Raw genomic sequence first — 25,772 nt, 5'->3', positions numbered from 1 at the left:
ACAGTGCTTTGAAGGTGTCATGCCCATGGTCACAAGGAGTAATGCTAGTAAGAATTCTAAATCTAACTAGACGCCCAACTATAGTAAGAAGGCAGCAAATCAGTTCAGTGATCGCCATTTCATCCCTTTCAACATTGGTGAGCCGTCAAAGCACCAAGGGTTTCTGAGCAACTAACATACAATAAAGAGAACAACAACTGACACAAGTGGGAGGAGGGCAGGATGGAGAATTTTGGACGTAATGGAGAGCAGGGGGCGAGTTTTGTCACAATAAAGGGCGGGGGAGGAGGGTGTAAAAACAACAGAGAAAGGTAGAGCGGCAGGAAGGCGGTGGGTTTGACACACAAGGCGGGAGGAGGATGAAGAAAAAAAAAAGAAAAGGAGTACCAGCAACATAAGAAGCAGCGGATGAAGTGTTCAAAAGGAAAAGGCACTTGCTCCAAGCGCCACAGAAACCACAACACACAAGAAAATCCTGAGGGAGATCGGAAACGGCACACAAAAACCAATAGAAAGCCAAGAAATTAGAATGACAAGCAAACATGCAAATCGTTAATGGACGGGCTTTAACCCCTTCGCCGCGGCGCGAATTCCGCCTCAGCGCTGGGGGTTTTTGCGGTGAGCGCCCACTTACGTTGGATGCACGCACAGGCAGGGAATACGCCCCGCGTGGGCGGAGCGGCAGCCAACGGCCGCGGCATGACGGAACCACTCCGTCATGAGCACAGCGCGACTGTGGCTCATGACTGAGTGGTTCCGTCATGAGCAGGGAAGGGGTTAAGCTCCCTTTTTATTTATTTACTTACAAGAGATTTCGCAACCAAGCGCCAGCGCTGTGCAGGCGAAACCTTAAAAAGAAGGTTTGGGCTTTGCCATTACTTTAAATGGCAAAGTGGCAGACTGGGGCCCATGTTTTACTTTGTCCTACTCAGGTTGGCACAAGCGCAGCAGTCCAAGGGGGACACTCTTACAGGTCCTGGGTACCCCCGATACCATATACTAGGGACTTACAAGTAAATTAGGCTATCCCAACTGGGGACAACAAAATCAAACTTACCTGTTTAAGGATCAGAGCACATGAAATGAGTCTTGCTGAGCAGTGCTCAGGACATTTCAGAGCTGTTACACTAGTGCCTAGCAGTCAACGTGTGGGCAAATGGTAGAGGTAATCCTGCAAAAAAGCCACTTTCCTTACAACAGTAATTATCAGTAGAAATATATTTCCAGATATATTTACAGCATCAGAGTTTGTGACTAAAGTATTGCAAAATTGATAAGAGAAAACTACACACTAAAAGGTCCTAGTGGTTTCTCCCTTGCAAAATGCACAATATAATTTGTAACGTGTACTTTTACTTTATAATGAATATCTACTAAACTTCTTCACTGACCTCTGCCACCTAACTCCATGTCAAAAGCCCGTCAGCACGATGTTGCACATGACAAGAAAGCAAATTACTGTGGAAAAAATGGGTTTCTAAACTTACCTTCATAAAAGAAGGAGCAACATATTCGGACTCTGCAATTCTCTCAGAGGTAGACTGCAAACGCCTAGTTCTTGATTTTAAAGTTTTAAAGCCTCGGGTCTGTATATACACTAAATAGTAATTGGAATAAATGCATAAATTATTTGTATCCTAAAGTTAACAATACAGTCAAGAGTATATATAAAAAAATACTGGTTTCATTTCAATAAGAAGGAAGAAGACATCAATCCTTAAAATTCTACAATTAGCATTCCTATAAAGGGCTTGCAGTGAAAATGAAAAGTAAAATAAATTATCTATTTCATATAAGAAACATATCTGTCCGAGGAATAAACAATGATGCCTGGTAAGGAAAAGTGGATCTTGCAAAACACACAGAAAAATTAGATGTTATGGTTCTATGGCACAATTGTGGTTGGTTAAATTACTTCGAACCACTAAAAGATTCTGCAGATTTGGAAAGAGTGTCACCAAGGGAGCACACAATCTCGGGGAACCTGGGGGTGTTCCTTAACTGAAAGACTGGAGGTTTCACAAAGGTATGGAGGGGTAATATATATATCTATGCATAAAATTTGCTCCAGTACAAACTAAACCTTAACTATGATTGCGAAGGTTTGTAAACTGACATTTATGTTTTGAGCTTCATAAAATTACAAAGGAATATGCATTTAATGTGCTGGGGCTTTTTAATAAAACATCACAAATCTGAAGAGTGGAAATATTTGAAACAATTTGAACAACACCTGATACTTAATTTGTCATCTAAATTCACTGCGTTCCATCAATTTTAGCTCGTCTCAACTAATACATAGTGCTCAACTATATTCAAATCTGGAGGGTGTGGCCAAGAGGTTAAATGGTGTAGGCACATGCTGAGAGCTCCTCGCCGTCCCAGGCATTCTATAGCAGGAACAGAGTCAATCAGCCCATTCCCACACGGTCATGAATAATTAAGTGGAGATAACTGCTTCAAACGATAACAATTACAAGTTGGTTTGCTGTAGAGGTGTGCGAGCCCACAAATTATCAGCACCAGCCAAGTCAAAGCCGAACCAAGCCAAGTAGTCTTGCATGGGTCTTGGAGCCCTTGCACACCTGAGCGCTGAAAATGTTTGATATGTAAATCATACAGCAAGCATTACATAGGATATAATAACAGAGTTGTGGAGTGGTTCAGTGCAGAGGAGTGCAGTAGAGCAAAGTTGAGAGGCGTAGAGGTTGTTGCATAGAGGTGAGTAGATAGTGGCAGAGTGGAGTGGCATACAGTGTAGTAGAGTGAAACGGCAGAGTGAAGTAGCGTGTCTTGGAGTGGCATAGAGTGGAAGGGCTACAGTGGAGTACTGGAGTGGCATAGAGCGGAGCAGTGTGTTATAAAATAGAGTGGGTTAAAGTAGTATGGAGTGGCGTAGAGTGGAGCAGTGTCATAGAATAGAGTGGGGTAAAGTGGTATGGAGTGGCGTAGAGGGAGCTGCGTACAGCAGAGCAGTGTTGTGAAGAGGAGAGTGTTCTAGAATAGAGTGGCATAGAACAGTGTCAGAGTGGAATAGAGTTTAATGGTGTACAGAGTCAGAGTGAAGTGACAAAGTATAGGGGTGCAGAGTAGAGTGGCATAAAGTGCAGTGGCTTAAAGTGCACTGGTTTTGAGTAACGTGGTGTATAGTGCATTGGCGTCAAGTGCAGTGACTTAGAGGGGTGCAGAGTAGAGGGGTGCAGAGTAGAGTGCAGTGGCTTAGAGTGCAATGGAGTAGAGTGGTTCGGCGTAGGGTGGATCGGCGTAGGGGAGAGTAGCGTGGCGTAGAATGCAGTGGCCTAGAGCATATTATTTCAGAGAAGTGGTGCAGGGTAAAGCGGAATAGTGCAGGATAGAGTGCAGAGGTGTAGAGTTCAGTTGCGTTGAGGTAGTGGCTGGAGTGTAGTGGTGCAGAGCAGATTAGAGTGGTGTAGAGTGCATTGGCGTAGATTTAAGTGGTGTCAGGTGCCACTGCTCTCTAGAGGAGAAGAATCGACATAAGCTTCCAATGCCCTCCTTAAGGTTTTGCCCACCTTGAGGTTCAGGCCAGTCTACACCCTTATGGGGGAGATAGGAATGGGATAGAGAAGAGAACTCCTGAGCTGTGCTCTCTCGACTTTTCTTTCTGCTACTCTCATGTTCACCTTATCAGTGTTTTACAGGTAGCAAACTTCCAATTGGAGAGAATACGTAATGCATACATACAAAGACAACATGCATGATAATGAAAACAGCTCTATACAATTATTACTGGTTAGAATTAAATTCTACTAGTCTAAATATGCTTACTAACACATACCATACTGTCAGGAGAATTAAGCCTCTCTTTTATAAGAATTTCCTGTAGTTAAACCACCACTGAGAAATTCACATCAAATGCAGTTCATCCCAGTCACTCTCCTCACTATTATTTTATACTCTTGTGACTAGGCATTATGTACAAGGCTTCTTACTCACAGCTCATCTATAATTTGTGTCGGTTTCTGCCTCACAGTTCATATTAAGATATATGAAAACTAACACTGTTCCAGTACTGTTCTTAGGACTTCCAGGAGCAAAGCGCAGAGTGCAATATGGAACAGGGGGGGGGGGGGGGGGCGTGGGAAGGAAAGACGGCCTGAAGGGAAACTCTAGAGGGCTGACAAAACTCACTAGAAAAACTAAGCACTGCGGAGATGCTAGTCTCTTACTGACATTACATGAAGAGTCTGAGCTTGACGAGGCACCACTCTCCTCTGAGCATCAAAGTTCTCTCAGTGGGAATGTTGTGCAGTCAGCACACTAAGGAAACACTGCGCTTTCTCGGTTTCTAAGGCAAGAAGTTCTAAAATTGGGAGAGATCGAGTCCACACACAGCAAGGACACTGCTCCCTCGACGTCCAATTACAATGAAGCCTCATAGCTCTCAAAAACAATGACAGGAAATTTGAAGTCTGGTGACAGAGGAAGAAGACACTAGTCTCCGAAAAGTTCTCCAACTGAAGTGCGTAGAGAAAGGCTAGCTCAACTGCTATAACAAGTCAAAACTCGCCAGCATCATTACGAAAGGTATCCAGTCTATGGACCCAAAACAGCCAGGTTATAGTGTCTCAGTTTAGACTTTTGCCCAATAACGCTCACCAATGATTAACCAACGGGTGCCAAGTCACCAGTTTGTACTTCAGACAATGGCTACAGTCACTCGCACCATGTCTTATTCCTAGCAAGTGGCGCAGAGTAGCGTAGAGTTCAGTGGCAGAGAGTACAATCTTGCGGAGTAATGTGTCTTACAGGGCATTGGTGTGGACTGCAGTGGCGTAGAGTAGATTGTTGTAGAGCAGAGTACAGTGGCCTAGAGTGCAGCGGTGCTAACTTTTGGACGTACAGTGCAGTGGCATAGAGTGCATTGGTTTTGAGAAAAGTGGCGTAGAGTATATTGGTATAGTGCAATGGTTTAGATTAGGGTACCAAAGAGCGCAGTGGTGCAGAGTAGAGTGGTGCAGAGTAGAGTGATGCAAAACAGAGGAGAGTGGCAGAGTTCAGTGTCATATTGTTTCAAAGTAGAGTGAAGTGCTGTAGAGTGGAGTGGTGCGGGGTAGAGTGGAGGCATACAGTAGTGGCATACAGTGCACTGGCGTGGAGTGGTACAGAGTAGACTGGAGTGGTTTAGAGTGCAGTGGTGAAGGTTGTAGTGTTGAACAATAAAGTAGAGTGCAGGGGCACACAGAGTGGTGCAGAGTAGAGCAACAGAGTGCAGTAGTGCACAGTAGATTATAATGGCGTAGAGTGGTGCAGAAGTGCAGTAGAGTGGTGCAGTGTGACACAGTAGAATGCCACAGAGTTTAGAGGCGGAGCATGAATGGTTCTAGAGCTTCGTAGAGTGCAGTGGGGAATAGCACGTCGGTGTACTGTGCAGTGGCAGAGTGCAGAGGTGCAGAATAAAGTGGCACAGAGTAGAGTAGAGTATAGTGGTGTACAGTGCAGTGGCATAGAGTGAATTGGTTTTGAGTAAAGCGGTTCAGAATGCAGTGGTGCAGAGTACATTAGAGTGACTAAGAGTGCAGTGGCATAGAGTTGAGTGATGTAGAGTAGAGTGCCATACAGTGACTGCTGACCCGGTTTCCAACATAAAATTGGTGTTCAGCGGTGGGATAGAGCTGTGCCTGCGTCCACTGGACAATAACTGTGGGTAGTCCATAGGCCTACACCGGGAGTTTTCTCCAAGCGGCCTTCCTAATTTTGAGTTTTGTTTTTTCCAAATTTACTTCTGGTGGTGGGAGGAGGTATTACAAAAGGTACCCCCCTGCATAGATTCTGTAAACAACTGTCTTCTATCCTGAGTGGGCAAAATGGAGTTTGTATTGGAAGATGTGGAAACTTATACTGTGGCCCAACTCAGGGAGTTTTGTGAGCGAGAGGGGGTGTTCTGTCCCCAAGGTGCAAAGAAGGGTGAACTCCAGACCAGCTTAAGGGCTTGGGGGGAGGCACGTCGAGAAAGTAAGGTAGAAGAGACACCATTTATGCCCTGATCCTATTTATTGAAACCCCACTGTGGTATTATTTATTTGACCTGCTCTTTTGAGGAAAATTGTATTGTATTGTATTTATTTTTATGAACCCTGCAACTAAGAGAAAAAGTTAAAGAGAAGCTACTTTCTTTCATAATTTTTACGGTGTAGTGTCGTTTTTGGAACGGATGAACGCATGGTTATTATGAGGGTGTGACGTACGCTTCACACGGTGCCTGTACCCCAACCGCTCGAGCCAATTGACCAACAACAGATACAGCAGAGACTGCAACAATGCAAGCCACCTTAAAGCACCGAACAGGCACACATATAGCTGCTCTTTTTTTAGCTTTTAGTAGTGCATTCTTGGGCTTGTACTTTGCCTTTTTTGCATTATTATGCGGAGTATTATCTCGCAACTCATGGCAAGCGAGAGCTTTTAGCTAAAATGCCTGGACTGCTCAGAGGTGTCATACTCACAGAAGGTGATGGCAGGAATGCTTCAATCTGTCTAATCATGGTACACTTGATAAAGCATATTTCACTGAATCCAGGTCCGTAATTATTAAAGCTTTTATTAAACAACTGCTATATTTTTATTTTGTTACAAATATGATTATAATACCTTCATCGCATATCAATACATTTCAGGGAGACAACTGGAAGTACTCCCGAGGTCGGGTTCACATTACCCCACCGATAAAAAAATGGCGGGGAGCCATGGCCAACTGCCAATTAGGTCAAGGGAGCCATAGGTCGAAAAAGCTTGGGAACCACTGGTCTAGGGGGTCAGAGAGTGTCTTCCCTGCCTCCTTTTTATGTTTTAGAAATCGGGTTCAAAGCTATTCATTTCCGATCCGTGCGAGCACCGTGCGCGCACGGCCGATTTTTTTTTATCAAACCAAATGTTTTTTTTTTAATTTACGAGGTCCTTTAGGGACCCCCTGAGAAGGTCTAGGGGGTCAGGGAGTGTCTTTCCTGCCTCCTTTTTATGTTTTGGAAATCGGGTTCAAAGTAATTCATTTCCGAACCGTGCGTGCACCGTGCGCGTACCGTGCGCGCACCATCTTCGTGTGCGCATGCGTGCTTCGTGTGCGCATGCGTGCTCCGTGCGCGCTCCGAGTGCGCATGCGTGCGTGCTCCGTGCGCGCACGGTACGCGCACGGCAAGTCATGTGATTACGAAACAACCCTTTTCATTGGTTCATAGTAGTTTCTGTTCTAGAATCTTCAAAAACCACACCCACTCCCACTCCCACTCCCCTCACTATTTCTACTTATTTCCTGAGAGAAGGTTGTTGAAGAGCTACTCCAGTGAAATGGCAGAACACCAGTCATCTTCAGACAGTGAGGAGACCTTTCAAGAACCACCAAGAAAGGGCAAACAGAAGCACTCTTTTATTTGGAATTATTTTACTTTTCCAGAGGGGCAAAAAAAAGTAAATGCGCCAAAGGTCACTTGTACAATTTGCGGAAGTGTCCTGTCTAGAGGGGATCCGGCCATAAAATACTCCTTCAGTATTTATTGCATGCTCAGGCACTTTAAATCAATGCATCCAATTCGGTATGCTCGTGAAACCACAAGAGCCCTAAGGGAGAACCCTCCACCTGGACCTTCTCAGCCGAGCACATCATCTGCGGCCGCAGATTCACCATGCACCAGGCCTCTTGACATCTGGCCCCTGTTCTAAAAAGTGCACATTCATTGCAATGTGTGCAATGAGGTAATTTGCTACGGAGAGAGTAGCATAAATTTAATTGAAAACCGTATACAGCAGCACACATGCTCCAGGTCATAATTTTGTTTTTTTTGTTCCTGTTGAGCAGTTTTGATTCCCAGTTTTGTTTTGGTGCTGTAAAAAAAATCCCCAAAAAATAAAAAATTGTTAAAAAAAACTAAAAAAAAAAAAAATATAAAACAAAAAAAAGACAAAAAAAAAACAGTTCTTTTAAGAACTCACTTCACTTCACCAAAAAGAGCTATATTCCTAATATACTGTTTTTTATTTTGATTGAATGAATGTGTACTGTATACATGAATGAATGAAATGATTGAAATGACTGAGTGAAGAGGAGGAAAGGACAGACCATGAGTGAGAAAAGGAAATTATGATCAGTCATGAAAGGGAAGTGAAAGACTGACTGCAACAAAAGCACTAAGGGTAGAGGATACAGGTAAGAAGAGTAAATGAGTAAGGGAATGGCAGTGAGTAATGGAGAGAGAGGGAGGGGGGAGTGAGAAAAGGAGAGTAAGGGACGGAGATAGGAAAAGGGAGTAACAGACGAAGCGGATGAAGTACAGCAGGGTAAAGGGATTGAAAGTAAGAGAAGTGGAGTGATGGTGAAATAACAGGTATGAGGATTAAAAAAGGGGGTAAGAGAAAGTGAGAGATGGGGAGTGAGGGGATGGAGGGATTTAGGAAACTGGAGTGAGAGAAAGGGAGTCAGGATTTCAATGAGCAAAGCAGAGTGAGGGAGAGTGAAGGAAAGAATGCGAAAAGGTGAAGGGGTGTCAGATACAGACAGGAGGAAGTGAAGTAGGAGAATAGGAGTGACTATGAGTAAAGGATAGTGACAGTTAGGGAAGGTGAGGGAAGGAGAATGACGGAAAAGGTTAAAAAATTAACATAGATGGAAAATGAGTGATGGAGAGAGGAGGAGTGGTAGAAGCAGAGGGGCAGATTTATAACAAACTAATGCAGCACGGTGCAGCAAGTAATTTTGCTGCGCCGTGCTGCATTAGTTTCGAAGCACAGAGATGCAACTATGTGACAGTGCGGGATATGAAGAGGACTATAACGATAAGGAGTGGTGGACTCCCAGACCGGTCTCATCTCCTCTTGTAACCCCTCAGCAGGAGGACTGGTTCTCCTTTATGGACCAACAGCAAGGATCGAGACCAGAAGGTGCAGGTCCCTTTAAGTGGAGCGAAGGCTACGAGGCGCTGTACCCGCCCTCCTATGACGTCACCGAGTGGGAGCAGCCAAAACAGGAAGAACCGCACAGTGAGTCGGACGGCGTTTCCAGGAGGAGTGTTGGAGCGGAGCGGAGTGAACGAGGACGAGGAGAGGAGCGGAACGAACAAGGACCAGGAGAGGAGCGGAGCGAAGAAAGAGGAAGCGAGACGAACTTCGGACGGCCAGGAGGCCCAGGACACCGCGCTTCGCCCAGCCGCGTTCCCAGGGGAGGAGCGTGGCTCGGTCAGGTACGTGACCGAGTAGCGGGCTGGTTAGGTAAAGAAGGCAGACCGCCGGTGTAGGAGAGGTGTTTCCCGTGTTCCCTTCCCTTAGTCAGCACTGGAATAGGCACAGCGTGAGGGGAAAAGGGGTCAAAGCACTGGTGGTAGTCTTTCCTCACACCCGGTCCCGGAGTTAGGGAACGAACCTAGTAACACGGTCCCCTGACATAGCCTTTTGTCTCTTTGTTTCCTTCCGGCTGGGAGATCGCCTTGCTCCGGGGAGATACTGCGCACGTACCGCCTGCTGTCTGGACGGAATAGGAAAGAAGAGGAGAGAAGAGAGAGTAACAACATCGAGAGCCTAAAGAACTGAAAAATCATCTCGGACACTGGCTGACCGTGTATATAGAAAGCATTACTTGGCAATAAAACCCCGTTTAAAACAACGTTGTGTCCCGCCTGTCCCTGACACTCCGTCACAAACATATTTACAAGAATATATCGCATCTCTATGCTTCCCCTGCGCTGGCGCAGAAACTGCAGCCATGCGCCGGCGCAGGCTCCCTTGCACCATGCTGCAAGCATGCCTGCGTGGTGGGGAGATTGTTTTTGTGCAGGAAGGTGTCCCTTCCTGCAGAAGAACAATCACAAGAGGCTTTTTCCTCTTTCAATGCGTGCTGTAGCATGCAGCACGCACTGAAAGAGGAAAAAACGAGGAGAAATGAAAACATTTCTCCTCGTTGTGCCTCGCTACGCCACCTCTAGGGTGGCGTAGCATTCACATGCATCTCCAGAGTTACGATTGCTCGTAAATCTGGAGATGTGTCTAGTTCTATGGGTGTTGCGTGGGAACACCCACAACAACACCCATTGAACGCCCCTTCAACGCACGGTGCTTATTGCCACCGTGCGCGCACCGTGCGCGCACTCCGCGATATTTATAAAAAATATATTTTTTTGGGGGGACCTAAGGGGTCTTTCATGGTCCCCCTGGGAAGGCCTAGGGGGTCAGGAACTCTCTACCCTGCCCCCTTTTCATGTTCTCCACTTGTGTTTTTAACTCTCTTCTGTCTCTAAAACTCAAAATGGCGGCTAGGGGTGCGCGCACGCCGCGATTTTTTGAAAAAAAATAAAATGTTTTTTTCACCCTTCGCGGTTCTTCAGGGACCCCCTGACAAAGGCTAGGGGGTCAGGAACGCTCTACCCTGCCCCCTTTTCACGTTCTCCACCTTTCTTTTTCACTGCCACACACAAAATGGCGTCCGACACTTCTTGATTTCGACCGATTCGAATGTTGACTGACATGTAATCACCAATCAGAATTACGCACGCGCACGGTGCGCGCCTATAGATATTTATGTACTTTTAACTGCAATTTTCTCAGGAACTACTGAACAGATTGACTCCATATATGCAAAAGGCACATCCCTGACCTGAGGACTACCTCTTTGCCAAATTTCAAGTAATTCTGTTCAGCCGTTCGGGCTGTACCTTCGACTAAAGGTCCTATGGGAAAATGCGTTTTGGGACCCCCCTTTTTTCTCAGCCCCCGCTTGACGAATCACCCCGAGACTTTCAGGGTAGGAGCTGAGCGGAGCACCTCATTAGTTTTGAAAATTTCGCGAGGATTCATCAACCGGCGCCAAAGTTATTCAAAATGGAATTTTCAGATCTCCTATGGGAACTCGGTCCTAACTATAAACTGGCGACCGCCAGCAGAGAATATATATATATATTTTCCTCTGGGCAATAGCTCACTTAATTTCCACGACGGGCCCCAGCGCCTTAAAACCAGTAAGGGTGAGTAGTTTGCGCTGTACAAATACGGATTTATTTATTTGGTGAAAGCGTTTTTGATGGATGGACACATTTTGACAAGTGGACTTTCTCACTGTACCAGTGTTGCCGAAAATCTACAATTCCCAAATTTCCTGGGTTTTACGTTGCAGTACTTTTGATGCACCAGCTACATCTTGCCTTCAATTAAATAGATGAATACGCAGGGCCGCTCGGTCCTCAAACCTGCAAGCCATGTTGAGGATGATAGCGGGTGAGTGACAGAGTTGCGTATCTAATGTCGATTTTGCCACTCAAGTGATCTGGCACTTGGCTCCGTTGTCTCTCAGGATGTTTCTAAGTTGCCTGGTTTAGTAATTTTACTGAGGAGGGTGTTATCATTCGGCATGGACTTTGGGCCATACTGTTCCTCATAATAGTTAACTAGGTGCATTTCCACCATTGTCAATGCTAAATTTGAAAGGAGCAGTTCTTTCCATTGTTGATCCTTACTTTCCATATTAAGATGATACAACTAACAGACTAGCAAGCAATTAGTTAGTTTAATGATCACCTTTTAAATACCTGGTTTCAATGAGTCCATAAGCATGTAGAATTGATACAGATAATTATATAGTTTTCTTGTTTGGTGTAGTTTTTTAGTTTGAGCACTTAGTTTCTTGCCAGGGTAAACCTCGAGAGGAGGCAATAAAGCCCCACCATTGTGAGTAAGGTTTGACATTATGAATGGATTCACCTTTAGTTTCATATATCGGCAACACTACTTCGTCGTTACCACGCACAAGAAGAAGGCACGTTTTTCAATGTGTTGGTGGGGTGCACTGCAATTAGGTGTACACCGTTCAGGTTCATTTGTTGGGTTGCCATCGAATTTGGCTGACTGCATAATGTTCTGACCGATTAGATTTTCTACAGGTACCCGAAAGGTGGCTTTCCTTTTTTCTTTGGGGTCCACCGTTTATACTTCAAACCAAATATGTTAAGTGCAACTTCATCTGAAATGATGAATTGGACATTTATAGTTCCATATAATTTATTTTACAAACTTCATATTTTACTATATTTTTCATGCAGGACATAAATCATACATAGTTTATAAAAAGTGCTCTAAATGGCAATATTTACTTCAACATTAAGCAGTAACAAAACAAAAGTTCTTTCACCAAGCGCAAGTCTGTCTATTCGTGAGGAGCATATGTATTCAAAGAAAAATTACACTAAACATCTGTGATGTTGGACACCCTCAAAGCAATAGCCCTCCCATGAGATACCTTAACAAATGTTGGGTAAATAGCAAAGAGCGGACATCTTCAACCAGGAGCGGCAGGAGGTACCACGGATGTCCTTGAGGTGAGGTGAGATGAGATGCAGACTACCTATGTAAGCAGCTCTTTTTGTTTTGGGAGCCTACAGCCCAAATCCAGTGGCTGCAGAAGCCTCAAAGGAATAACAAGTATTTGCAATGCAATAGGTCTTGCATTTACGCAAGTTTAAGCTATTGGCATTGTAGATGACAATGCCTTTTATTTATGTTAAAAAAAAGGCAACATCAATAGCTCAAACTCACGTAAATGAGAGACCTAAGGCTGCTTATTCTTAAGCGTAGCGTCTGACAATAATTTTAATATTACCCGTTTTCTATTTGTTTTATGTTTATTTTGCTCATTTTTCCCTGATTTTAATTTGCCCTCTTACCTGCACGGTAAATTGGCCCCCCACCGCTGCTTAGCGGGTCATTCCCAGCGCGTTAGGCGCCCGTAATTGTACTTTAGGCGCCATCTTGGATAGGGGAGGCTGGTAGTTACTCTCGCGTCGCAGCGCTCCAGCTCGCAGGTGGTCCCTGATTAGAGCCCTATATATCCTCGCCATGCTGACGCGCAGCGTGGTCGCGCAGCGTGGTCGCCGTTCTCCCGCCGGAGTCACGCCAGAGTCCAGCCCGTCTGCGCCCGTCCGCGCCAAGGACGGGCTGGATGGCGCAAGGATAGATTACATTGTTCGGGAGAATCCGAGGTTAGTATATACGAGGCTGGATTTCACTGTTTTAAAACCGCCCAATCTCCCTTGCCATCGCGGGTATGTTCCAGAGGGATTTTCGATTTCTCCCACCTGCCTCTGCTTCGGCTCCCCTGTCCAGGGATCGACCTCATCAGTTGTTGTTCCAAGGCCTAAACCCGATTCTAAGGTGAGGAGCAACACGGGCTTTCTTGTAAATGCGAGGTCCTTAATTAAAAATAACCTAGCCTTTAAGGATTTCGTTTTGACTAGAGTCCCGGACTGGGTCTTTATAACGGAAACCTGGGCTAGGGATTCCTCAGGTCCCGATCTGGTGGAGGCTGTCCCGGATGGCTATAATTTAGTGAGAATGGATAGAGTGGGTCGGATGGGGGGAGGGATTGGCATCCTACACAGGGACCATTTGTCCTGCCATATTACTCCGTTAGACGATTTCCAGGAGTCCTTTCAGGCTCTCCAATTCTCTATTAATGGTGCATACGGAGTGCCGTTTAAGGGCCTTCTCATCTACAGACCCCCTGAGACTAAAACTGACTTCTGTAGTCAAATGCTTAAGATCCTAGAGTCACATTTTGGCTGTGACCATTTCACTGTTTTGGGGGATGTAAACTTCCATTTGGAGAAGGTGGATTCGTCTGAAACCCAATCTCTTTTGGACACCTTTTCTGGGTGTGGGCTGATACAGTTAGTCAGAGGACCCACCCACACGGCTGGCCATACGCTTGATGGGGTATTCTCCAACGACACTCGGTTGGTCGTTGAATCGCCTTTTCCCCTCTCATGGTCCGACCACTATGTGATTCCCTTGGTCTTAACGACCTCCTTGCCAAGCAATAGGGGCAATAAGCCGAGTAAATTTGAACGGAGACGTAACTTAAAAAATCTTACTAATAACCTACTCGCTCCTAAACTTACAGGGCTATTGATTACCCCTGGGGAGGACGTAACTTCGGCAGTGGAGAGGTTGGAGAATGGTGTTACAACAGCCTTGGATGAACTTGCACCGGCCACCTTGTGCTACTCTGCTAGAAGAACTCCCTCGGCCCCCTGGTTCTCTGAATCATTAAGACTGCTTAGGCAGGGATTACGGAGACAGGAACGTCGTTGGCGGTCTAGTGGGGCCTTGTGCGAGAGGGACAAACATAAAATTCTTTTGAAGACTTACAAGAAGGAGGTAATCAAAACCAAACAGGAATATTTCACTTCTCTTACCGCCTCCCTTTCTTCTCCCAAAGACCTCTTCAAAATCGTGGACTCGCTCATTTCATTAAAGATGCCAGATCCCGTGGTTAGCTCACAACAGCTATGTAATGATATTGCACAATTCTTTAACACCAAGATTGTGGATATTCATTCAGCATTGGAGCTACAAAAGGCGACCCTATCTACTTCCACAGTTTCTCCTATTATCTTGTTACCTCTATCTGAGGAGGTGTCCCATGGAAGTCTGTCCAGTTTTCCTTCCCTTTCCCTATTGGATCTGGAAGCTCTCCTGGCCAAGGTTAGGTCGGGGTCCCCCTTAGACCCCTGCCCTCTTAAACTTCTTAAACAGTGCAAGGACTGTCTTCTCCCACCCCTATTGGGTGTGATGAACGGGGCAATGAAGGAAGGGACCTTCCCCCCCTCAGTGGAAGAAAGCGGTGGTCAAACCTCTTTTAAAAAAATCCACACTTGACCCGGGTGTGCTTAAAAACGTTCGCCCCATTTCGTTGCTCCCAGCTCCCGCCAAGATGCTGGAAATTCATCTAAATAAGCATCTTGTTGACTTTCTGGAGACCCATGATAGGTTAGATCATTCGCAGCACGGATTCAGGAGAGAACACAGCACCGAATCTGCCCTCACCATCGTGCTTGACACCATCCGCACCAGGGTTGACAAGGGACTGACCACTCTCCTCATCCTTTTGGATCTCTCGGCTGCGTTCGATACCCTGTCTCCCTCAGTTCTAACATCAAGGCTGAGAGAGATAGGGGTGGAAGGAACGGCATTTAGTTTGCTGGCATCCTTCCTGAATCAGAGGGAACAGAGAGTAAAGCTGGGGGAGTTTTTGTCTCCATCCCTCCCTGTGCATTGTGGGGTCCCTCAGGGGTCGGCATTAAGTCTGACCCTTTTTAACATCTATGTTACCCCACTTGCCAGGCTTATTAGATCTTTTGGGATGGAGGTAATCTCTTATGCCGACGATACACAGATTCTGCTGTCTTTTACCCAACCTGCTATCTTGGCCGCCTCTAATTTTAAAAACTGTATGAAGGCAGTCGCTCAATGGATGGTCTGTAATTCATTGAAGCTCAATGGAGAAAAGACAGAGATTCTGGTGTTCGGGGGAAAGGAGGATTTTTGGTCGGCTGATTGGTGGCCTCCCACTATGGGGGTGTGCCCTTCACCGACTACTCTGGCTAAAAACCTAGGTGTCCTGATTGATCCCCTCCTGAGGATGGATCAACAGGTAAAGAGGACCATTTCCACCTGCTGGGGCCTCATAAACCTCTTACGGAGGATCAGGCACTATTTGTCCTTCCAGGCCAGGAAACACATTGTCCTGGCACTGATAGGTTCCAGACTCGATTACTGTAATGCTCTTTATCTAGGCATTAACAATGGTCTGGTAACCCGTCTCCAAATGGTGCAGAATGCCGCCGCTAGACTGGTTTTGGACCTGCTCAAACGGGCCTCAGCTCATTCGGCAAGAAGGACTCTACACTGGCTTCCAATGGAGGCCAGGATATCCTTCAAGTCCCCGACCTTGATTTATAGAGCCCTGGCTACTAATCGGTCCGGAGGCGTGAGGGATCTGCTGGTTCCCTACACACCCTCTAGAACTCTCCGGTCGTCCAACAAGTGCTTGCTTCTAGTCCCCAGGATACGTAAAGCTAACTGGGGAGGTAGAGCCTTTTCAACTCTTGCTCCTAGGCTCTGGAACACCCTGCCCTTGGAGATAAAATCTCTTCCCTCGGCTCTGGCTTTTAGGAAGGCTCTTAAGACATGGCTTTTCGCCAAGGCCTACGCTTAGACATGATCTGCCTTACTTTTTGAACTGTTTTTTGTTAGGCGCCTTGATGCCTTCGGGTTAAGTCGCGCGTTTACAAGTTTCCATTCATTCATTCATTCATTCATTCATTCACCTATTGCATTGCAAATGCATGTTAGATTAGTGAATAGAAACGCTCCCTTTCGGCCCGCACGGCAAATTAATTAAATAAGCAAGCACGGCCGCTAAAGTGAAAGCGGACCGCGCTGCAAATTAAAAAAAAAATAGTGCTTACCCACTTATGAAGGAGACCGTGTAACACCACAAGTAAAAGATCCAGTCCTCATGGGAGCTAACAAATGGTGACAGGGCAGTAACAAGGAGGGACTCATTATCCATCTGGAACCAGCATTTACCAAGGACCATGACACCAGACAATGAAAACTTTGGGAGGAGAGTAGGCGAGGCTTCCACAGCATACTCGACTACTGTATGCCTCGCAGAGCGAGCAGTGCATGCACGCTGCCGCTAGGCTCGACCTAAAAAGGTCCAATGTAAGTGAGCAGGGGAAAACACTGCTCTCCCTCCACCGCAGTAGGGAAGGGATTAGTCTTTAAAGTGGGGGAAGGTTGTGTGATAACCAAAGACTGCAGGTGATCAAAGGTGGAGGGCGTGAGAGAGAGGGCAAAGTAAGACACCCTTCTTTGCACAGCTGATCTACAGCCCACAGTCCAACATACCTCATGTGGACCCTGTAGACCAAAGGGATGTGCAATGGCCTAAGATAGTAAAAGGGGAAAATAAGTTTGGTCCTGAATGAATTTGTAAACATTAGATGCTTACAGTTTGTCCACATGACAATTTGAAGGGCTATTCTGGGAAGTGCAGCCAGAATCACGAGACAAAGTTTTGCTGAATAGTGAATGTTGCACAACGGCACCCTTCAGAAACAGGAATGAAGGAAAAATCCCAGTGCATCAGGAGTCTTTGTTTTGGAGTCCTTAGTGCTGAGAAAACCAACATTCATCACAATTAATGATTCATCACAATTAATGATTGCCTAACGTGTAACTCTACAAACTCTATGTAAATATAACTAAAAGAAACACCATTTACGTGCATTTGTTTATATTCTAATTACCATACCTGGGCTGTATTGTAGATCTGTGCACACACTCCGAAGGGGACTAGGGTGTTGTCTGCACAAGGAAGTAGATCTCAGAATATTGAAAAAGTCTGGAAAACCTGTTCAAACAAACACAGAACTCATTAATATTAGGTTCTGAGATAGCCTGGTAGCAGATAAACAAATGTTTAATAACTTACCATAGACCAATGTCTGTCAAAACCTCAAAATGGGGCGGGGTGGTGTGGTGTCTCTCAGAAAGAAAGAAAGGGAGAGGAGATAGATCGTTTGTGGGAGTATACCCTCATCCCCCCGGGATGCCATGTGTATTACTGCACAAAATGTCCAACTCCATTCAGCTGTTCTTTGTGACTGAAGGAGAGCCCGTCAGTTTCATTTAGAGGTGTTCATGGTGCCCAAGAAGGAATCCATGACTAAAAAAGGAAGATAGTATGTTGGATGAAGTGCATGTCTGGTACTCTACATGATCAATCAAATAAAGCTTTCTGGTTGTGGAAAGTGCCCGACACAAGTGCTAGGGGCCGAACATAACACAATGTCTTCACTTTCTGGGATCAGATGACGAGGAAGGTGGGTCATGCAATTCTGAGCCCAGGAATGTGGGATGGAATATGAGGGAATGATATAAGTGGACTACCGTGAATGACCAACTGGTGGGTATCATTGGGAATGAAAAAAAAAACCTGGAGTTCCTATACTACTTCCTATGCCTTCTAGAAAACTGTGAACCATGGTCAGGATCTGGAGAAGTAAATCACGTGTATGCAGAATATCAGCATTCCTGTGCACACTTCATAGCTTTTCAACCCCTCAAATATTTCAAGCACCAAAGATAATCAACCATTGGAATAGAAGAAGTCTGAGCTGCCCTGATCAGGTGGGCACTAACAACGGAAAACTGACTAGGCCCACTAGTGTAATACATTCCCCGAAGTGCATGCTGACACTCACTCACCCAAATGCACCCAAAAACGCAGGACTCTCCACCATATGACAGAGGCATGCTGAATTCAAAGGTGCAATGGTTGACTGGTAACCCAAGTGCAAGATGGGGCACTGAACTTCAACTGATAGAATGGTAGATGTAGTCCTGAAAGGTGGGTAATGAGATTCAACCCCAAAACAAACTCAGGTGTGGACCCAGATCCACTGGCTAGCTGCATGGTGTATCATATCAAAACTACTAAAGCTGGCTTTACTAAATGTAAACCTTCTACGAGAAAGGAGAAGTCGTCTTAACACATCTGAAGATTCACTCAGATCCCCCATAAGTGAGCTGAGAAACTTTGAGCTGTGATGGGCTTTCAAATAAATCTTAACAAGTCCAAGCTCTTAATAGTACAGGATTATCATGCCGAAACTAAAAATCTGAAATTGCATGCTCTGCTTTTTGTTGAGCGGGGAGCCCACAAATATATCTTGGTTTCGGTCATAAGAGCTCACTCAGACATTGAAATTTGACTAAAACTGAAGACAGAATTTGTGAGCGACCTCATCAAATAGAGAACAAAATGTATCTCATTTACAGGCAGAATAAACTTAGTTAAAATGAACCCAGTGCCTTGCCTGCTCCCCCTTCCAATCATGCCCAGTTCCAATGACCATACTGTAGTTTTTTGTAAATAAATCATCTTAAGGTTTATATGGGCAGACATACAATACAGCTAGGGACTCGCGGAAATCCCCAGACACAAGTCTAGCAACTATGTACATATTGAAATGGCATTGATCTGCACATCTTAAGAGTGCTGGGGGAGTCGGCCAAAACAGACCGAATGTAAACAAACCCATATGGATTGGGTGGTAGCAGTGAGAGAACTCTGGCGTAAGGTCATACATGGTCTCCCAAGGTGTGACTGCCATAAAAATACATGGCTACGCCGCTATGTCAAAAGATCTACACTAGAAACATGAGACCTTGAGACTAAGGGAACCATATTTTGTAGTCACTCTTGCCCACAAATTCCACCCCTTATTTTTCCGCTGCAACAGAATGGACACATAGATTAAGGAGATTGACAGAGTTCTGACATTCAAATAGACAATTTGCACTTCTTTACTTTACGGGTTCCTACGCTGGCTTTGTGGCTATTGCCTTAAAACTTTCTAGCGCATCTACAGATTTTTTAATGTGTGCCTTTTATTCCCAGCATGCCATTTTATGGAATGTTTTATCACTATGTGGACCTTGCTAGGCCATATTAATCTTACATACCATGCTTGTTTTCGAAGAAGGATTCTGCAGAGGTATGAGATGTGTGCCACTGTGAAGAGCTTTCTTTAGTCTTTATACAAATGCCAGGAAGAAGTCTGCCAACAAGGTCACTGAGTTGGTCAGTTTTCAACTCTGACAATCCCAGGTCTTTAAGATTAAGTAAAGGCTGAAAATAAAAATTGGATGTATTAACACAAAATCGATATCATCAAATAACATATCAAGAGAGTAATTATGATTTACAAAATGGATGCGCTTTGACTAACCTCACTGCTTGGAGCTTCGATCTCAGACACATCTCTTTGTAAGCTTGAAAGAGAAGCTGTACTGACAGAAGTAGCAGAACTCTTTAAAGAGTGAAAGGCATTGATGAGATGACTTAGGGGGACAGTTACCTGCAACAAAATTAATGTAAGAATAATACTGTGTTTAAGGCACAAGTTCAACTCTGAGAGTAAAGACAGAGTAAGGATATCAATGAAAAAGGAAATACTCAACATTCTAAGAAACTCACATAACTACAATTGCTTTGATAATTACAGTACATCTCAAAAAGTAATATGCTCCCAATAGCAAATGCAGTTTCCTTCCCACTGTCTGTTTCTTGAGACTTCTACAAAGGCAATGCAATTATCTAGAACCTAAGCATTTTGGTCTGACATCTTTAATTTGTCTTAAGGTACTAGGAGTGCACTAGCATTGACAGAAAAAGGTTAAGGCTAATTCATGGTCGCTAAGTATCCAGTGACTGCATTTTATTAGCACACGCAAATAAGCACACTAACGTCTGCTTTCAACACATTCATCATGGAGGTTCTTACTAAATCCCACATATTAGCTAGTCAAAAGATATTGGACATTTACTTTTAGTCTTTTTTTGTTTACGTTACCTACAGGAAAAGAGTGTTTGTAGTTCGGGGTACCATTAGGTTGAGCCTACAAGACAGTGAAAGCTCTCTGACTACAAAATACCTATTATGGGCTTAAAAAGAACTTAGAGAGACTAACAGTTCACCCATCGATTACCATTTGTTGGCTTTATAGTCACTCTCATTTGCTTGTCTCTTATGCAATGGCTTTCCTTGTCCCAGCTTGTCGATCTTGTGCTTAACCCGCCCCGGCAGCATGGCCTCATTAGCATCGGATTGGCTGGCTCCGATCCTTCCACTGCTTACTTTTAGAGAAGCATTTTTTCATTTTGGTTATAAAAAATGTATTGTTATATTGTTATTATCTGTCTCTCACCCCCCCGCACTCCCCCAGATTAGTTTAGTATACAACTGTTTTCTAATTGTGTCACGTATGAACAAGTTACTTACCTTCGGTAACGCTTTTTCTGGTGAATACAGTATCTGCCTGTAGATTCCTAACCTTGTGAATATCCCCTGCGCCAGCATTCCACTGAACTTTTTTCCCCAGCTCTCTACGCCGACGTGGACGTCATAATACCTCGGCTCCGCTCGCGACTTAGTATGACGTCACCGGCGCCATAAGAGAGCCACGTCGGGGTGATGACGTCAGTTCCACCCATTTTTTTCCGTGCCTCTGAGGTGAACAGGTGGACCAACGACAGATTCAAAGTATACAATATTCAATCAAATATACATAGTACATATACAAAAGGAAAGCTAAAAGAAAATAAGCATTTCCTACCAATGTACCAGAAAGACAATCTACAAAGTATAACAACATCTCAAGCAAGACATCTTTTAAAGGTATACAAAGGTGGACAACGGGGAGGCGGGTGGGCCAGTGAGGAATCCACAGGCAGATACTGTATCCACCAAAAAAAGCGTTACCGAAGGTAAGTAACTTGTTCTTCTGATGGATATAATTCTGCCAGTGGATTCCTCACCTTGTGAATAGATTCCCACAGCAGTCCCACTCCCGGAGGAGGGTGTCCACCTTCCTATACCAAAAAAATCTTGCAAGACAGAGCGCAAGTCCAGCAACTCTGCGGCCTTCTTGATAACTGAATGATAGGGGGCCAATTCTATGGTGGTGAAGATCTAGTCGAAGAATGCTCCCACTCCGGAGTGGGACCACTAGCATCCTGAATGCCTTCAAAGTCATCAGAAGATGCATCCACCTCACCTTCTTCCACTTCCTCCCTATAACGCTCCTCTTCCAAGACTCTCTGGGCCTCTCTCCTTGAACGGATCCGAGGCGGCGCCGTACGCGGAGTCGGTGGAACCGAACGTGGAGTCGGCGGCGCCGGGCGCGGAGCCGAAGGAGTCGGCAACGGCATCGAGGAAGGCTCCGAAGAAGGCCGATCCAGACGAAGCAGAGATGGATCACCAGACGGCGCCGGAAACTGCCACAAAGGAGCCATCGGCAAAAAGGGCATAAATGGGGCCTGAGCATAATGCTGCGGCACTCCCAAGGTGTATGCCATAGGAACCACGGGACCAGATGGTGCGCCGGATGGGAAGGCAGCCCGTTGAAAAATCCCATACATCGCATTAAGGAAATGTGTTGAATCCGTACCCGGCGCCGGGAACTGCGGATAAGGGATTGATCCTGAATCCGGTCGAGGAGTACCCGGAACCGGAGCCGAAGTGTCCTCAACAGGCGCCGCAGGATCAGCTGGTCCTGGAGAAAGCTCTTTCTCTTGTTCCTGTTCAGCGTCAGAAGCAGAAGACTCCACTGGCGCCGGTGACTGCGCCGGAGACCGCGCCGGGGGCCGCTTCGGCAAAGGCGACCTCTCTGGAGACCTCCTAGGAGATGGAGAAGGAGATATAACATCCTTACTTTGACGTCGAGGCGACGGCGATCTCGAAGACTTACTCCTCGAGAACCGGCGCCGAGAGCTATGCTTCCTCGTGATGTTTCTTCGACTTCGAAGTGTGCGGAAGTCGACGACTCCGGCCTCGATTTTTCCTTCTTTCTACCTCTTCTTTCCTTCTTTGCCTTGGCCATGAAGAGTTTCACCTCTCTCTCCTTCAGGGCCTTGGGTTGATTCTTCTGCAGCTGGAACAGTCCTCCACATCGTGGTCTGAAGAAAGACACCACAAACAATCCTCATGGGGGTCAGTCATTGACATGTGGTCCCCACATTCCCTACAGGGTTTGAAACCGGACTTCCTCGTTGAAGACATGGTGAATCCAGAAACAGTAACCCACTACAAGACTACAAAGTAGCAGGAGAGTGCTGGAAAACCGTTAGGCGTCGACGGCGCGGAAAAAAGGGAACTGACGTCATCACGCCGACGTGGCTCTCTTATGGCTCCGGAGACGTCATACGGAGTCGCGAGCGGAGCCGAGGTATTATGACGTCCACGTCGGCGTAGAGAGCTGAGGAAAAAAGTTCCGTGGAATGCTGGCGCAGGGGATATTCACAAGGTGAGGAATCCACTGGCAGATGTATCCATCAGAAACTGCATTTCAGAGCACAATAGTTTAAATAAATATTCTAAACATCCATCGTGTCTCCTGGACAAGTACGGGCGAGAGAGCGAAATTGCGTGTCCTGTTACCATGATTCATGAGAGGGTCCAGAGTGTTGTGTTCTTGTGTGCCAATTCACTTGCTACTCTGGTACGGTTAGGAGAGCAAGTGAGGCACTATAGCTAGTGGGACTCCAACTCAGACACTTAGGTGGTATGGTGCCTCAGTCCCTTCATACTGATGTTCTATGGTCCCAAGCATAGTTCTGTTCCAGGGCAGAATAGCTGCAACAATACCAATAGGTATTTTTTGGGAGGGGTGGCTATTCCCCTTTTCACCTTGTTCTACTGATGTGGGGAGGATATCTAGTATTCTAGTTATCTTCAGTGTTGGAAAGAAATACCTTTAAAGGGGATGGCTTAGTTACCCTGGTCTATTGGAGCCAGACTCATTTTTTGTATATTGTATCAGTTCTAAATACAACAGATTAAAACATACAGAACAGGCACAACTGTATCTTCGTGCCTCTGAAATAAACTGCACTTACAAGTGTAATCTGAGTTATTCAAATTACATTTTAACTTTATGCTGTGGTATTATTCTGGCAGGCGCTCAGCCTATCGCGTCTGGACTATGGGAATGCCCTTTATCTAGGGGCCCCATGCGCGACCACTCAAAACTCCAGACTGTGCAAAACTGCGCAGCCAGGATACTTCTGGAAATCCCAAAATGCCAATCTGCAAAACCAGCCCTGAAATCTCTCCACTGGCTCCCCATCAAGGAGAGAGTTGTAGAAGTGAATCTCTCAGTAATGAAGAGCCAGCCTCTTGTAATTGAAGTGAGAAGGTTTTATTAAGAAGGTACAAGCTTTGAGACCCCATCCAGCAGCTGATCAGGAGTAACTGCCTTATAAGTTCAAGCAGCGCTAGGCAACCTTCACCACATTCCAGGTTCTGGAATCTGGTTTACAAAGAAGGTGCAGGACACCACATCATCTCCCCCTTTATACACAAACAGCAGAACAATAAAAGAAAATGAATATAACAGAAAGAACAAGTTGTAAAGAACATTAATGCATTAACATGCATAATCTTGAAAACTACGAGGAACCCGCTTCAAACGTAGCGGTCTTAAACATCTCTCAGGAACAACAGATTCTGGTCCATCAGAGTATGAAGAGAAAGTCGTGGTAGGACATGCAGATGTAGGGCTGCACTTTGCTACTCTGCCCAAATTCCAAATCCTGTGATCACTTGTTTTCATGGCATTTTTAAAGACTTTGATGACCTGAATTGGCTGACTGTATTTCGACACACCAGAATTTTTCTTTGGCAACGTGATCTTGACCCAGTCACCAACCTCAACAAATCGTACTCTTCACAGCTTTTCTCAAATCATAACTAATCTTCCTTTTAACCATTCTACTTTTCTCACTTTTCTTCCAACCATCTGTGCAACCTACATTCTCATCAACCACCACTCTTTGCAGAAACCCAAGATGGAGCTACTTCCACATTCGCCACTCTACCCTTAACCACTTCAGTGCCCATGACGAGATGGTCTCGTCATGGAGCGCGGTTGCGCTGTGCCCATGACGAGACTATCTCGTCATGAACCCCGCCCGCTAATGCAACGCCCGGCACAGGGCGGGGAAAGGGCGTGGCACTGAAGGGGTTAAGGAGTCGAAAGGGAGCCACATCTGTAGAGGAATGGGGAGCGAAACGATATTCTCACTTTTACAGCAACCTCCCAGCAACCACCACAAGATCTTGGCTGTTGCATAGCTTCTTTAAAGCACCTTGATAAACCTCTCAACCACACCATTACTTTGTGGGTGATAAAGAGCAGACGTCTTGTGTTTAATACCTCTAATAGACAGAAAATCCCCCATTAAGCGAGAGGTGAATTGAACACCATTGTCAGACAAAACAGTTTGTGGGAAGTCTTCTTGCTCAAAAAGCTCATCTAAGAACTCTACCACAACAGTAGACACAACTGAGTTCACAATCTTGATCTCCGGCCACCGTGAAAACAAATCAATGCATACGATGACATAGCGATCTTGCGACCTCAACCTCACTGGACTGAAAACGTCCAAAGAAATATCTGACCAAGGAGAAGGAGCCAGCTCTCTAACTACAAGAGTTAATTTCTAGGCTATTTGTATTGTTCACAAGACACTAGCCGGAAAGGGGCCTTCCATCAATCGCTCTATTGTTAGGCCCTACCTTGCTAACGGACGCCTCCGTTCGGATGACCTGCATCTCGCAGTTGTTCCCAGGATTAGGAAAGCTAGAAGTGAGGGTTGTCTGTTCTCTTATAATGTTGCTAAGTTCTGGAACACTCTCCCACCTCATTTGCATAAGGAACCCAACTATCTGGCTTTTCGTAAACTGTTAAAAACCTGGTTATTCCCCTAGTATGGTTGTGTTGTCTATTACTTGCCGCCGTCAGCGCTGGGATGCCCCCGGGTAGCTACGCGCTTAATAAATGTCTTCTCATTTCATTCATTCATTTCATTCTGCAATACAGCTGCAAGAATTCTAATGTATCATTCAGCTGTTTACAAAAAAAGAACAGCAGCTGATTATGGTGAATTAATTAATCTTTTAATAGCAGAGGAGATATGCAACACTATAGGCATGCTTGCCTGCTGCTCTTTGAACAAATACAATGGCGATATCTACAGGTGTCAATAGCAGCACTTAACAATAACAAGGGGAAGCTATTAAGGGTCTGAAAAAGCATAAACAATGGGTTAATATGATCTCTGTGGGGGGTTAGAAGCTATCCTCGACTGTGGGTAGGGATTAACTTCTGCCCCATCCTCTGCTGGTAAACAAAGCTAAAAACAAGGAGAAAATCAAGGAGACTTGCAAAAAGAAGAGTTCACCACCAGAGAAAAAATACAAAGCAGGCCAGAATAAAACTGAACGTAATACAGATGAAAAAGTACTCTCTCTTCAGCATGGCCAGAAACCATGAAAAACAGGTGGCAGCAGTGTGAGAAAGTGGCTCTGTATATCCTGTTCCTTAATAGGTACAGGGTGTACAGAGTCCACAGACCCCAAGGGTTT

General features: G+C 45.4%; 1 protein-coding gene across 1 annotated transcript in view; it reads right to left on the bottom strand.

Annotated features, from left to right (window-relative positions):
- Positions 1-25,772, bottom strand: part of YME1L1 (YME1 like 1 ATPase) — a 406,402-nt gene that overhangs the window by 346,746 nt on the left and 33,884 nt on the right. Inside the window, exons 2-5 of the mRNA XM_085631755.1 lie at positions 19,575-19,703; positions 19,309-19,474; positions 17,093-17,191; positions 1,488-1,597 (exon numbers count right to left, since the gene is read on the bottom strand). Of these exons, the coding sequence (XP_085487881.1) occupies positions 1,488-1,597; positions 17,093-17,191; positions 19,309-19,474; positions 19,575-19,703 (504 nt within the window). The remainder of the gene's footprint in view (positions 1-1,487; positions 1,598-17,092; positions 17,192-19,308; positions 19,475-19,574; positions 19,704-25,772) is intronic.

This window comes from Triturus cristatus, chromosome 10 (genome assembly GCF_964204655.1).
Source record: "Triturus cristatus chromosome 10, aTriCri1.1, whole genome shotgun sequence".
Classification (NCBI taxonomy): domain Eukaryota; kingdom Metazoa; phylum Chordata; class Amphibia; order Caudata; family Salamandridae; genus Triturus; species Triturus cristatus.
This window is presented reverse-complemented; position numbering and strand designations above follow the sequence as displayed.